Here is a 14318-nt window from a genome sequence, read left to right as displayed (position 1 = left end):
TTTCTATCGGCTTCCATCCCACTGCTAAAAAGACTTGAGACTTACCACCTGCCAAGGTCGGGTTTCTCTAGTTTTATGATTCCTTCTCTTAGAAGCCTTTCTTGGCTTTCTGGCACTTGAGATTAAATTCCACAATTAAAAATCATAATAAATACAAGCTGCCTTAATCCTTCTATTTCTGCTGATGTTCTAATTTTCTAAACCCATTTTTTAGACCTCATCTTCTTATTTCTTTATAAGGGTTAACCACTTTGGAACACCCCTTCCTTTAAATTCTTTTCTTTCTCAATTTTTACAAAAGCCCTATCCTGGGTTTTTTCATGTTCCTCTCAGCCCCCCTTTACATTCTCATTCTTTGGAACATTTTTCTGCTTCCCTTTCTGAAACAGAATCATAAACAACATTTGCCTCATCTCTCTGCATACCCCACCTACAACTTTATCTCCTCTCTCCCTGGATGATTTCCAAATCCACATCTTCAACCCCACCCAAACATAGGCCATGACCTCAGACAGCTTACATTCCCTAAAAGAAAATAAGTCTGCAACTCTGATGGGAGGAGAAATAGGTCTGGGAAAGAATAATTGCAAAAGTGGAGACTCTGGGAAATTTTACCAGGAAGATGACATTTGGGCCAAACTTTGAAAATATGAGCAAGATTTTGCAGGCAGAGATTAGCAAAATTAGTTCCAAAGAGAAAAATAGTGGCCAAAAAAAAGTTTGCCAAAATAGGCCAAAATCCATTCTACAGATGAACAAGAGGGAAAAAAGAGCAATAAGTCACTTTGAATTGGGTCATTAGGTCACATACAAGATGTCACACACGGGTCACACCAAGCTGCTGACCTGCTCGCGGAGGAGGCAAAATCAATCAGAAAACAGACTGCCATGAGCAAAGCAGTATTAATCATAACAACCACCATGTCCCTACTGTGTGCTAGTGGGCGTTACTGCACACAGCAGCAGGCGCAAGTCACCTCCCCATTTGCAGACGTCCTTCAACTGCTTTAACTACTTAAAGGCCCAAGTATGCACACCTGATTCAGAATCCTGACAGTTCAGACATGCCTCTTTGTCCTCAAAATCCAAAGGCTGTTCCTTATGTTTCCCTGGGTCTCAGAAGACGGACTTATGAAGAACTTGAATATATACATATATGTTTCATATAATTTATCTAACTAACCAATTAGACGGTTTCACTAAGATTATTTCAGCAGAGCTAAGCAAGCTGAAAGCAAATGCATTTCCTTTTAAACGTTCTGAGTAAACAGCTGTCAGCAAAGCCTTTAAGGCTGCTTATGCTTCTGCTGCTGCTAGTGAGTGGAATGTTTGCAATAATCAATCGTACTAAACCTTAAGACTAAAGTGAAATGAATCGTTTCTCTTTGTCCTTTTCCCTGCTTCTCACAAACTTTAAGAAAAGTTATTTCCCTTACTCATGTTGGAATGTCAGAGGCCAGACACTGAAGCACAGTGCCAATAAAATGAGACAGAGGCTGATTTATATTGAAAATAACATGAAACCCTTTCCCAGAGCTTTCAAATGATGTGACTCTCAAAAGAATGTAACATTTTAAAACATCTGTATGTCCTGCTGACAGGTGGATTTACCAAATCTCTTTGTTCAGAAGTTTCAAGAGGTAGCAGGTTAATAGAGTGTTTTTTTTTTTTTTTTAAGAAAAAAATCAGAAAATACAACATAAAATGCTACTCAGAAGAGAAAGAAGAAAAGGAAGGGCAGATAGAAAAATCCACATAGAACACTGCTGAACATAGAGTCCTAGAACCCATGGTCTCCCCGGTTTATGGATTAACCCTTTAAAAAGCTACTGTTATTTGAACATTCTCATTATTAGAGAAACACAAATCAAAACTACAATGAGGTATCACCTCACACTGGTCAGCACGGTCATCATTAAAAAATCTACAAACAATAAATGCTGGAGAGGAAGTGGAGAAAAGGGGATCGTCTTGCACTGTTGGTAGGAACGTAAATTGATACAGCCACTATGGAGAACAGTATGGAGACTGTCTTTAAAACTAGGAATGAGACTATTACATGACCTGGCAATCCCACAACTGATATCCTAAGGAAACCATGGTTCAAAAGGGCACACGCACCCCAGTGCTCACTGCGGCACGATTTACAACAGCTAGGACGTGGAAGCATCCTAGATGTTTATCAGCAGATGGACGGATAAAGAAGTTATGGTACGCATATATAGTGGACTATTACTCAGTCACAAAAAGGAACCCATTTGAGTCAGTTTTAGTGAGGCAGATGAACCTAGGACCTGATGTACAAAGTGAAGTAAGTCAGAAGGAGAAAAATATTGAACATCAACACATGCATGGAATCTAGAAGAATGGTACTGATGAACCTCTTCGCGGCGGCAAGCGTGGGCTGCAGACACAGCACACGCTTGTGGACACAGCAGGGGAAGGAGAGCGTGGGGCAGACTGAGAGAACAGCATCGGGACACACACATCACCACGCGCAAACAGCTGTGGGAGGCTGTGTCTGACCCGGGGAGCTCATCCTGGCGCTCCGTGACAACGCAGAGGGATAGGATGGGGTGGGGTGGGAGGGAGGGTCAGCAGTGGGAGGCGTATGTGTACTTACAGCCAATTCATGTCGCTGCATGGCAGAAACCAACACGACATCATAAAGCAATTACCCTCCAATTAAAACATAAATTTAAAAATAAGCTACTGTTGTTTGAAATGATGTCTGGGGTTTACATCAAAATAATACGAGGCGGGGGGGGGTGGTGTAGGGGTATAGATCGACAAGACTGACCATGAATGGTTAATTGTTGAAGCCACTGATGGGTATTGAGGGGTTGATTTTACAATTCTGTCGATTTTTTTAAGCTTTACAATTGTACTTAATATTGAGTTGGGGGTTTTTTAAGGAGTCTGTCTTAACAATGAAGTAACACAGAAGGTTAACCAGGACCGACCTTTCCTGTTCACATTCACGATACACAAAACTCTGCCCACAAATCAGACAGGACGCCTCCAGGAAGAGGGGGCTGCTGCGATCTCTGGTCCCTAGACTATAAGGTCCCTGGGGGCAGTGACGTGCCGTGTTGCCTAGAATAGGGCCTGGCACTTCGTAGCCATGCAATATACACTTAAGTAACACACACACACAAAAATTAGTGAACGAATGAACATCTCCCGAAAGGCAAAAGAATCAGGACCTCTGCAGATAACTTTTAAAGTCAACATAAGGAGAAGCTCCCTAAGGGAGCAGGCCAGCATGGACGGGGCCGCCTCAGAGCGCTCCCCTGCTTAGAGTGTCTCTGGATCCAAGTCCTTTGACCAGCTCAGTATCTGACTCAGATATGAAGACATCACCCATCCATTCTCTTTCCAGCCCACTCCTGCAGCAGAGACAGCACCTTCTTTCACAGAGTGCTGAAAGCATTTATTGAGCAGCTATTATGTACTGGGTAGATGACATGTCTAGATAAGGCTCAGGGGCCAGGGCCAGGGAAAGGATTTAAAAACCAACACTTAAGGAATTATGGTTCTCTCTGGGTATCTGCCCAGGAGTGGGATTGCTGAGTCATATGGTATTTCTAGTTTTAATTTTTTAAGGCACTTCCATACTGAAACCCATAACTCCAAAAGACATGTACAGCTCACTGTTTACTGCAGCACGATTTACAATAGCCAGGACATGAAAGCAACCTAAATGTCCATCAGCAGAGGAGTGGATAAAGATGTGACACATACATGCGATGGAATGTTACCCAGCCATAAAGGAGCAAAACTGTGCCATTTGCAAAGAAGTGGACAGACCTAGAGACTTATACAGAGTGAAGTAATGTAAGTCAGAAACAGAAAAAAAAACCCTGTATATTAATGCATATGTGTCAATCTAGAAAAATGGTACAAACGAACAGATTTGTGAAGCAGAAAGAGACAGAGAACAAACACATGGACACCAAGCGGGGAAAGGAAGGTGGGAGGAACTGGGAGACCGGGATTAACGTGTGTAACGGGCTTCCCAGGTGGCACGGCGGTAAAGAATCCACCTGCCAATGTAGGAGACGCAAGAGATGCGGGTGCGATCCCTGGATTGGGAAGGTCCCTGGGAGGAGGAAATGGTAACCCACTCCAGTATTCTTGCCTGGAGAATCCCACGGACAGAGGAGCCTGGCGGGCTACAGTCCATGGGGTCGCAGAGTCGGACACGACTGGGCAATTGCGGGCACAGGTCGAAAGCGGGTAACTCGTGAGCACCGACCCTGTGGCTCGGGAGCTCCGCTCATGTGCCGTGGTGTCCTGACGGGAGGGAGCCCCAAGGAAGAGGGTCTGGGTGCAGACAGCTGATGCACTGTGCCGCGGAGCAGAAACTACACAACATCATGAAGCAGCTATGTTCCAATAAAACACTGTTTAACTAAAACTGAAAGGATAAGTAGCAGTGCAGTGAAATGGGTAAAGGAAGGGACAGAAGAATATTACAGACAAAAGGAACTCATGGAAGATTAGACTGAATGTCTCTTAAGATCTTGTCAAATCTAAACAATCCAGGATTAACCCGGCATAACATTCACCACAGACTCAGACTAAGCACTGGAACAGAGTCCCACGCAGCACTGTATGATCTGTAAATACGTACTTCTGAATTGACCTTGGGCTGGCTTGCTTTCTTTGTCTTTATTGTATGCAATAATCTGAACCGTGTAATTCTGGTCTGGCATAAGACCTTGAATAATTGCTTTAGTTGCAGTGTTCTGGAGATTCAGTTGATTGGTTTTTCCACCTAAAATAAAACAGAAAGATAAATCAGTTCTAAGAAGTACATTAACTGTGTCCATTAAGAAATTCATTAACCAGAAATCTAGATTTTAAAGGTGAAGCTATTTTAAAACAGGTATAATGGTGAGTATTGCATAATACTTATTTTTCGTATACTTTCCATCCTCATTTTCAGTTATACTCTGCATTAGACAACTTAAACAGTTGTCTAAAGTAGGTGAAAACACATTCACAAACATCCTTCACATAACACACTGTTGCTTTGATACACCAGGGAAAGCCGTAGCATGAGATTAGAAGACAGTCAGACCTCAGTATCAGAGACACTCTGCAAGGAAATAAGGTCACCTGAAAGTGAAGGAAAGGAAATGGACAGGCTGAACGTAATTACCTACACTGGCATTTTTCCTACGGCCTCTCTAAAGCGAGTCAAAGCATCTGTGAAGTGTTAGCGATTTAATTACCCTGAATCTGAGCATCACTGGCTCAGAATGCTGAAGGAACCACTCATCGTCTGGCTACTTAAAAGTTAGCTTCTTTCTGGAAAAGATTCCAAACTCCCAGTGTCTCTCCATCAAACCAGACTGACCTCTAAGGTTTTGCTGAAAATGCAACTGATTTAGTATCAGCTGGAAAGCAAAGTGCCAGACATGCATTCTTCTCTATTTCTGGCAGCGGTTACTTACTGCCCGAGAAAAGGAAAATTAACTTAAGACTGCTCCTCCAGCAGTAGCAGCAAAAGGGCCAGAAATTTGCTGAATTAATTACGTATAACACAGGCTACAGTGCATTTTAATCACAGGTGGCGCTAGTGGTAAAGAACCCGCCTGCTAATGCGGGAGACATAAGAGACGCGGGTTCAATCCCTGGGTACAGAAGATCCCATGGAAGAGGGCATGGCAACCCACTCCAGGATTCTCGCCTGGAGAATCCCATGGACAGAGGAGCCTGGAGGGCCACAGTCCATAGGGTCACAAAGAGTTGGACACGACTGAAGTGACTTAGCAGTCAATAAAATTAAAATTATGTTAAGCCCGAAAAACGAGGATCCTATCACCTCTGCTGCCCACCACTAGGAGGCAGAGCTGAGCCCTTCTCCTGCAAAACCCATCGCCATACGCGCATGTACGTCCAAGAAGCTAGACTTGGTTTCAGAAAATCCATCATGTAAAACTCATCCTTGACAAAGTGCATCAGATGAGTCTTTCACAACATGTTTCACTAAAAAGAAAAAAAAATGCCTTAGAAAAACTCTGTGTACTAGAATTCCTCTCTGAGAGGCAGAGGGTATACTATTTTAAAGACTTTGAGAATCCTGTAATAAAAAACTTTTAAGTCTGTTTAGAATGGCACTCTTCAAATTTATTTGACCATTAAACCATTTGATTGTATAACAGCTATCACATCCTGCTAAATATCACAAAAAACGCTTTGGGAAAGCCTGGTATAAACAACACACAGAGCACATCTCCTACTGCTAAAACATCTACAAACATCCTGCGTCTAGATTCACTTATTACTCCTTTTATTTACTCTATTTATTTTAGGTTTGATCAAGTCGATACCGGAGTGTCAAGACTGTTTTACTGGTTTGGGTCACTGCAGTAAGGACACTGGGTCACCACGGAAAATAAACCCAGTTTTCATGGAGAAATTATCTGCTTTCATCCTCCATTTCTGTTTGCCATTGGAGTGTTTAAGCAAGTGGAGGTCTACTTTTGGAGATGCTATAGCAGAGACGACCGAGGGGTGAGGCTGAGGTTGGTTCAAAAACCACCCAAGTCATTTCTTTTTTAAAAAATTAATGTTATTTGTTTATTTATTCTTGGCTGCACTGGGTCTTCACTGCTTTTTCGGGCTTCCTCTAGTTGTGGTGAGCAGAGGTTCTTCCTCGTTGAGGTGTGCAGGCTTCTCACTGCGGTGGCTTATCTCGTTGTGGGGGCTTCCCAGGGGGCACTGCTGGGAAAGAACCTGGCCTGCCAACACAAGGGACATAAGAGACTCAGGAAGACCTGGGTTCAACCCCTGGGTCGGGAAGATCTCCTGGAGGAGGGCACAGCAACCCACTCCAGTGTTCTTGCCTGGAGAATCCCACGGACAGAGGAGCCTGGTGGGCTACAGTCTATGGGGTCGCAGAGTCGGACACAACTGAGCGACTTGGCACACGTGCACACGTTGTGCTCACACTGACTTGGCATGCATGCACACGTCATGCTTGCACACGACTGAGTAACTTGGCACGCGTGCACACGTCATGCTTGCTCATGACTGAGTGACTTGGCACGCGTGCACACGTCATGCCTGCTCATGACTGAGCGACTTGGCACACGTGCACACGTCATGCTCGCACATGACTGAGTGACTTGGCACACGTGCACACATCATGCTTGCTCATGACTGAGTGACTTGGCACGCGTGCACACATCCTGCCTGCTCATGACTGAGTGACTTGGCACGCGTGCACACGTCATGCTTTTGCTCATGACTGAGCGACCTGGCACGCATGCACACGTCATGCTCGCACATGACTGAGTGACTTGGCATGCGTGCACACGTCATGCTTGCTCATGACTGAGTGACTTGGCACGTGTGCACACATCATGGTTTTGCTCATGACTGACTTGGCACACGTGCACACGTTGTGCTCACACTGACTTGGCACGCGTGCACATGTTGTGCTCGCACACAACTCAGTGACTTGGCACGCATGCACACGTCATGTCTGCTCATGACTGAGTGACTTGGCACGTGTGCACACATCATGCTTGCTCATGACTGAGTGACTTGGCACGTGTGCACACATCATGCCTGCTCATGACTGAGCAACTTGGCACACGTGCACACGTCGTGCTCACACTGACTTGGCACGCGTGTACACGTCGTGCTCGCACACAACTCAGTGACTTGGCACACATGCACACGTCATGCTTGCTCATGACTGAGTGACTTGGCACGCGTGCACACGTCATGCTCACACTGACTTGGCACGCGTGCACACGTTGTGCTCGCACACGACTCAGTGACTTGGCACACGTGCACACGTCATGCTATGAAGCACAGGCTCTAGGCAGGCTTCAGCAGCTGCAGGACACGGGCTCCACAGTTGCGGCGCAGAGGTTTAGCTGCTCCATGGCATGTGGGATCTTCCTGACCAGGGATTGAACCCATGCCCCTGTGCTGGCAGGTGGAGTCCCATGCACCACACCCCCAGGGAAGTGCCCCAAGTCACTTCTAAGGGTCTGATCCTTCAGTCACACTTGCTTGGAGTTCTGAAGAGTTTGGTGTTACCAGCAATCAATCCAAAAAAATTAACCTACTGATTCCTTGGAGGGAAACTAATTACTTTTCAAGACATAGGGAATTCTCAGAGGTACCACAAATAAGGGACTTATATACTGACTGTTAGCATCATAATAATGTTCAAGAGCCTCTTAAATTTCCCATGATGGCTTATTTTAGAAAACAAACTGCATTTTTAGAAGTCAAAGTTTTTTAAAAATCAGGCAGTGCTCTAAAATGAAAACTCTGAATGAAGTCTTGAGAATAAAATAAAGCTGTCTGTAACTGAGTCACTTCTGCGGGTCAAGATGCGGAAAGTGTGCATCGTCTTCTGAGCCAGAGTCATTCTACGGAGTCTGTGCCTAACTTGTGTTAATAAGGAAAGGTTTCCTTTAGTGACCAAGCAAGAAGCCAAACATTCCAACTGTCTGTTTTGTTTGAGATTTTAAATCCACTATGGAGTAAGATGTCCCCACTTAGAAGTAATTGAGCATCTGTCTTCCTCTTTAAATGAGTGGGGATGAGGTCTCCAACAGAAGGGAGTCCAGCTCTATGCCACTATTTTTATCACCAACAGAAAGAACAAATGTTACATTTATATAAATATATACACATTATAAAAATAGGCTATTACTAAGTATTCATTTACTATGTGAAAATGGATTTTATGCAAGAAACCAGACTTGAGAGATACACTACAGAGCTTCTTTGTTACAATCAGGCCTAAGGCTCACTGACCCTTAAGATCTGCTGGTCACTGTTCTAAGTGCTTTGCGTTTACCGGCTCATTTAGTCCCCACGACCAGCTTCCTTCGTGAATATGCACGGGCAACTTCACGCTCAGGCGCCAATGCAAAGGGTAGGCTGGGGCCCCATATTCTATATTTGCTCTCAGGTGACGCGACGCTGCCGTTCGCAGACCATGACCTGAGTTTCAAACCTCGCAGCAGTCCCATGAGGCGGGCACCAATTCTGTTGCACTTTCCACAGAAGAGGAAACTGAGGCGCTGAGAGACTCAACAACTCCCTGGAATGAAGGAACTGGGGTTTGCACTCACGCCTCCATGACACCCATGCAGCAGAAGCATTCCTCTGCATGCTCTGTATTTTTGTGCGTTTGTTTTGTTTTTTGGCCACACTACATGGCTTGCAGGATTTTAGTCCCCTAACAGGGATTGAACGCCGGGGCCCTGGCAGCAAGAACGTCAAGTCCTAACCCCCAGGGAATTCCCAACATGCTCTGTACTGTTTCAGTCTATTATAAATCAAAAACATGAAAGGAGAAAGAAAAAACACAACCAAAATTTAATTGTTAAACGTTTTATACAACTATTTTATCCTCATGATCAGTAAGCTTAATTTTTGCCTTTCTTAATGCATCATTTATGCCCACTGTGTCTACTTAGAGTTTATAACTTAATTCATCATTGCTGAATAACAGTCTATTAAGTTAATTAACTATAGGTGGTTCAATGGTAAAGAATCTGCCTGCCAATGCAGGAGACTCAGGAGACCTAGGTTTGATTCCTGGCTGGAGAAGATTCCTTGGAGGAGGAAAAGACAACCCACTCCAGTATTTTTGCCTGGAAAGTTCCATGAACAGAGGAGACTGGCAGGCTATAACCTATGGGGTTGCAAACGAGTCGGACAACAACTTAGCAACTAAAGAACAACATAATTCATCATAATTTACTCAGCTGGCCACAACTGTTGGAGGTAACTTTCAACTGTCAATATACCAAAAGTATTCATCCATGTTGAAACAGAGGTAGTGAGGATTTTTGATAGTATGAAAATTATGGTGAGCCCAATAGCTAGTCTTTAGATTTGAGGCAATATTATTTTCTTGAGTAGAGGATAAGATTTCAAGCTCAAAAGATTAAATAAAACAAAAGTCTTTCAAATGAGATTAAAGCAACACTTAGCACTATACATTTTAGTTTCCTGTGTGCCAAAAGTTGCTAATACTCTAAAATTCAGTTGATTCTTTTACCTGAAGCTGGAGTCACAAGAAGTTTGTATCCACCAAATTTCCCTCTTGGAGCCTTCCATGAAATCTGGATACTATCATGAGATAATACATTATATCTTAACCTTGTGGGTGGAGCGACTGAAAAGGAAAAACAAAAATTGTTTAAACACTGAAGCTTTTAAACTTTCGTTGTTAAATTGAAAAGCCAAAGTAATGTCATCAGAATACTCAAGACTTCACGTTCTTTCTACAACCTCGTTAGTGAATTGATCTGTTTGCAAAATAACACAAACCCAAAAGCATTTGTTTCTGACTCAAGAGGTGAGCATTTGCCAAGTAGTACTAATCTTGTGTACTTTTTCCAGTAGTCATGTATGGATGTGAGAGTTGGACTATAAAGAAAGCTGAGCACCAAAGGATTGATGCTTTTGAACTGTGGTGTTGGAGAAGACTCTTGACAGTCCCTTGGACTGCAAGAAGATCAAACCAGTCCATCCTAAAGGGGATCAGTCCTTAATATTCTTTGGAAGGACTGATGCTGAAGTTGAAGCTCCGATACTTTAGCCACCTGATGTGAAGAACTGACTCATTGGGAAAGACTCTGATGCTGGGAAAGATTGAAGGCAGGAGAAGAAGGGGACGACAGAAGATGAGATGGTTGGATGGCATCACCGACTCAATGGACGTGAGTTTGAGCAAGCTTCGGGAGTTGGTGATGGACAGGGAGACCTGGTGTGCTGCAGTTCATGGGGTCGCAAAAAGTCGGACATGACTAAGTGACTGAACTGAACTGAACTGATCTTGTGACAGACAACTATAATTTAGGGTTAGAATGCAATACCCTAGTCTAGCTTAATTAATGAAGCCAACCTTGCAAACTAATTTTATTACATTATAAGGATGAATGTTTCTACTTTGAACACATGAACTCTTATAATCTATGTAGACCGTGATCTGTTTTATGCCTCTAGGTTTTTACTTTATTAATTCAGTAACTTTGATGTGATAATTTAAGGCTATGGCAGACATATTATAGCAATAAGATCACTCTTTTCCCAGAGCTCACTGAAGGGTCTACACTGCTTTTCTGTGTGAGTCGTTCAAGCTTCAAAACCTGCTCTTGGAACCCAACATCAAATGTTCCAGAATTTCAAAAGAAATGCTTTCGTAAGATCTTTACTGTATAATATATAAACTAGTTTGTCACAAAAGAAAATCTAATGCTTGACAGAAAAGTTAGCACTTATTACCTACTTCTGTGCCTGGCCTTTCTTTCCCACTTTACGACAGCATCCAGGGAAGGAAAGAAATACTCGTTTCAATAGGTATGTGGTATTATGTGGGGATTAGATGTTAGTCTGGTCCCCAGTTCTGTCATTTATTAGATGAATAATCTCAGCCAAGTGATTGTTTCTTTCACAGCCTTGTTTTTAGAAAAGATGGCAGCAATACTTTCTGCACAGAATAAGTGACAACATTAAAGAGAATAATGTATATAATCTGTTGCAATATGTACTCAACAAATGTCTGTTCCCATCCACCCTTACTTCTCTAATGGATGATCTCTAACGCTTATTGAATACTCACAAAAATACATACTGTCCCGGTTTTATACATAAGGGAAGCAAGGAGACGCTAAGACATTCATCCAAGTTCACATACCGGCTCATGACCATCTTTGACCCCAAACAAAATCCTCTTTTTCTTCAGGTGAAGATTTATATTAAGAAGCCACCCTTCACTGAGCTAGAAGAACGAGCAATTTACTCCTGAACAAGCTCTCCGCTCATCTGAAATCAGTAGCACCTAAAGACACAGTCTTAAGAGCAGTGTTCTCTTTCTACATGCCCTTGGGTGCATTTTAGTAAAGAATGCTAGTCAAGCAAAATAAACACACTAGCTTCCCATTCTCAGTTTGACATGAATGAATCTACATTTCTCCAGCTTATGGGAAAGTATAGATTTATCGTAAGAACTACTATTTCGAGGTACAAGAGAAGAGATAGCTGGCTAAACGCAAATTTGGATCAACAGAGAAAGTGATACTATTTTGCTTCCTCTGGAACTTGGGGAGAAAAATCTATAGATAGATTCTTATTATTTACAGAAGAAAATTAAAAATAAGAATTTTAAAATGTTAAACAGTACATGCAGTTTCTGAGCCACCTTGCCAGTGGGCTGGTAGACATCCCTGGCTGAGCTCACTGCAAGGTTTTGCATGGACGCCCACAGGAAGCGGGCATGCCTGGGAAACATCAGTGAAAAAGCACAAGCAGAGGGGATAGCTGCCGTCGGGGCAGTCTCCAAAGCTCACCCGATCCATCTGCACCCCAGGGGTCCTGACATCTCAGGAGGGCAAAGAACTAACATTAAGGATTCCTAGGTTAAATGTTAAAAATCTCTGTAGTACTTTCTACCCAGGCTATTGTTCTTTAAATGCGAGCTTTTAGCTTGCAACATCTTTTGAGTCAATAGCTGACCTGAGCCTCCAGGAGAAGTGATGAGGGCGACATGGACCATACCAGACAGCCCAGATCACACCCAGAGAACATGGATGGTGCTCCAGGGCCCAGAATGGCAATGACTTCCACTGAACTACTCCAGGAAATAAAAGTGAAGCAAAGGCAACAACCCAATCCATCAACATTCAAAAACAATTTACAAATGGTTTATATGATGACGGTCCCATTACAACTACTAGCGAAAAGCAATATCGCCATTTTCTTTTATCAACAGAACCCGTCTATTGCTTATGTATGCATAAACAGTCTCACAGTTATTAAAAGAAAATCCTGGTTAGACACAAAGTTTACATTTCCTTCAGGTTTTTGCCTTTAGGGGAAAAACACTGAAAAGAAGATATGCTAGTTAAGAAAGAAAGCAGCGTGAGGTCACAGCTTCGAGCTTCAAAGCCAGCTCCGCTTCCACATGTGGATGACGCTGGGACTTCCACCAAAGCATGGGCAGAAAGATCAACAGGAACACGGGGAGTACAGTGCGGAAGCCACTGTTCTCATCTCACGGACCAAAAACGTGTGTATATGTAATACCAGAGCTGTGATTTTTCTTTCTCCAAGCACTCAGGAGCCCCTTCAATAAATATATGTACTTAACTCCAGTAATAAATATAGATGCTTGCGTGAACTTGACTCAAAAGTTAATCTGTGTCAGTTAAACCTTTTTCTTTTAATTTCAAGGTATTTTTTCCTTTTTGATGCAGTTGTAGATGGGACTGTTTTATTTCTCTCTTTTTTTTCCTGGAATATAATTGCTTTACAATGCTGTGCTAGTTTCTGTACAACAGAAACTTGGTGCTGCAAGAAAGTGAGTCAGCTATATGTACATAGACCCACTCCCTCTAAGCCTCCGTCCAACCTCCACTCAACAATTACAATTTATTTCTCTTAAAAAAGACAAAAATTAAATGTAAAGCTTGATTTCTGGCACACGCTGAGAGCCCGGAGTAAGCCAGCAAACTCATCCTTCGTACAGTGCCATCAGGCACTCTATGTGAGACAGGGCCAGTTACAACATTTGTGCAAATACAACCTTCATTCCAAAGGGGGACTGCAAAGGGAGACTAAGGAGCATCCAGTTGTTGACGTCAGGGTTAGGCTCGTTGCTGAAACTACAGGGGTATTTTTATTTTGTTGTGCTGTATTTTTTTGAGAGGGAAGATTTTTCTTTAAAGATTTTCACCGCAATCATTCTCATAGAAATCAAAGCTCAAAGGCAGAAAAGGAATGCTTATTTCATTCTAAAAAAAGCCTCACTGTTATCAGGTACTTAGGAAATTTCATTTCATAATATGACTATTCACTAAAGGACTGATTTTCTGCCCTCCGTTCCTTCCTTCCTTTCCTTCACTTCCACTCAACTCAGCTGAAATCTTGCTGTTTTGACAAGGGACAACCTATGTTTATTTCTAATGGAATAGTCTCACTAATTTCTTGAAACACTAATTTTTACTGCCAGGGAAGTCCCTCACTGAAACAGAGCCTTTCACCAAGGAACACTGACATGAAGATCTCCTGCTCCTCCCCACTCACAGTCACCTCCCTTCTGAGTTTCCAACAGCACCTTGGTTTTCTTCCAGGAACAGCACGCCCTCCCCGCGGCACGGAGCCTTGGCCTCGCTCTCTGTCAGCCATCCTCCCTTGGCAAAGCGGGGAGAAAACGACTCAAGGCAGCCAGGCAGACTCTCCCAAGAATCTGAAACTTGTGTCCAGCCATGGGAGGATGGAAAACGGCTCTGACATTTCATTCCAAAAACATGCTCTGCAAGAAATGG

The 14318-nt window shown here is 43.1% G+C and overlaps 1 protein-coding gene across 6 annotated transcripts in view; it reads right to left on the bottom strand.

Moving 5' to 3' along the window:
- The window catches only part of COL14A1 (collagen type XIV alpha 1 chain), a 224796-nt gene that overhangs the window by 196089 nt on the left and 14389 nt on the right, over positions 1–14318 (bottom strand). For all 6 annotated transcript variants that reach the window (XM_061123880.1, XM_061123879.1, XM_061123883.1 and 3 more), the window contains exons 3-4: positions 10049–10165; positions 4637–4780 (exon numbers count right to left, since the gene is read on the bottom strand). In XM_061123880.1, the coding sequence (XP_060979863.1) occupies positions 4637–4780; positions 10049–10165 (261 nt within the window). The remainder of the gene's footprint in view (positions 1–4636; positions 4781–10048; positions 10166–14318) is intronic.

Source organism: Dama dama, chromosome 21 (assembly GCF_033118175.1).
Source record: "Dama dama isolate Ldn47 chromosome 21, ASM3311817v1, whole genome shotgun sequence".
In the NCBI taxonomy this organism is placed as follows: Eukaryota; Metazoa; Chordata; class Mammalia; order Artiodactyla; family Cervidae; genus Dama; species Dama dama.
Note: the sequence above shows the minus strand (reverse complement) of the source record. Positions and strands in the feature narration are given on the sequence as shown.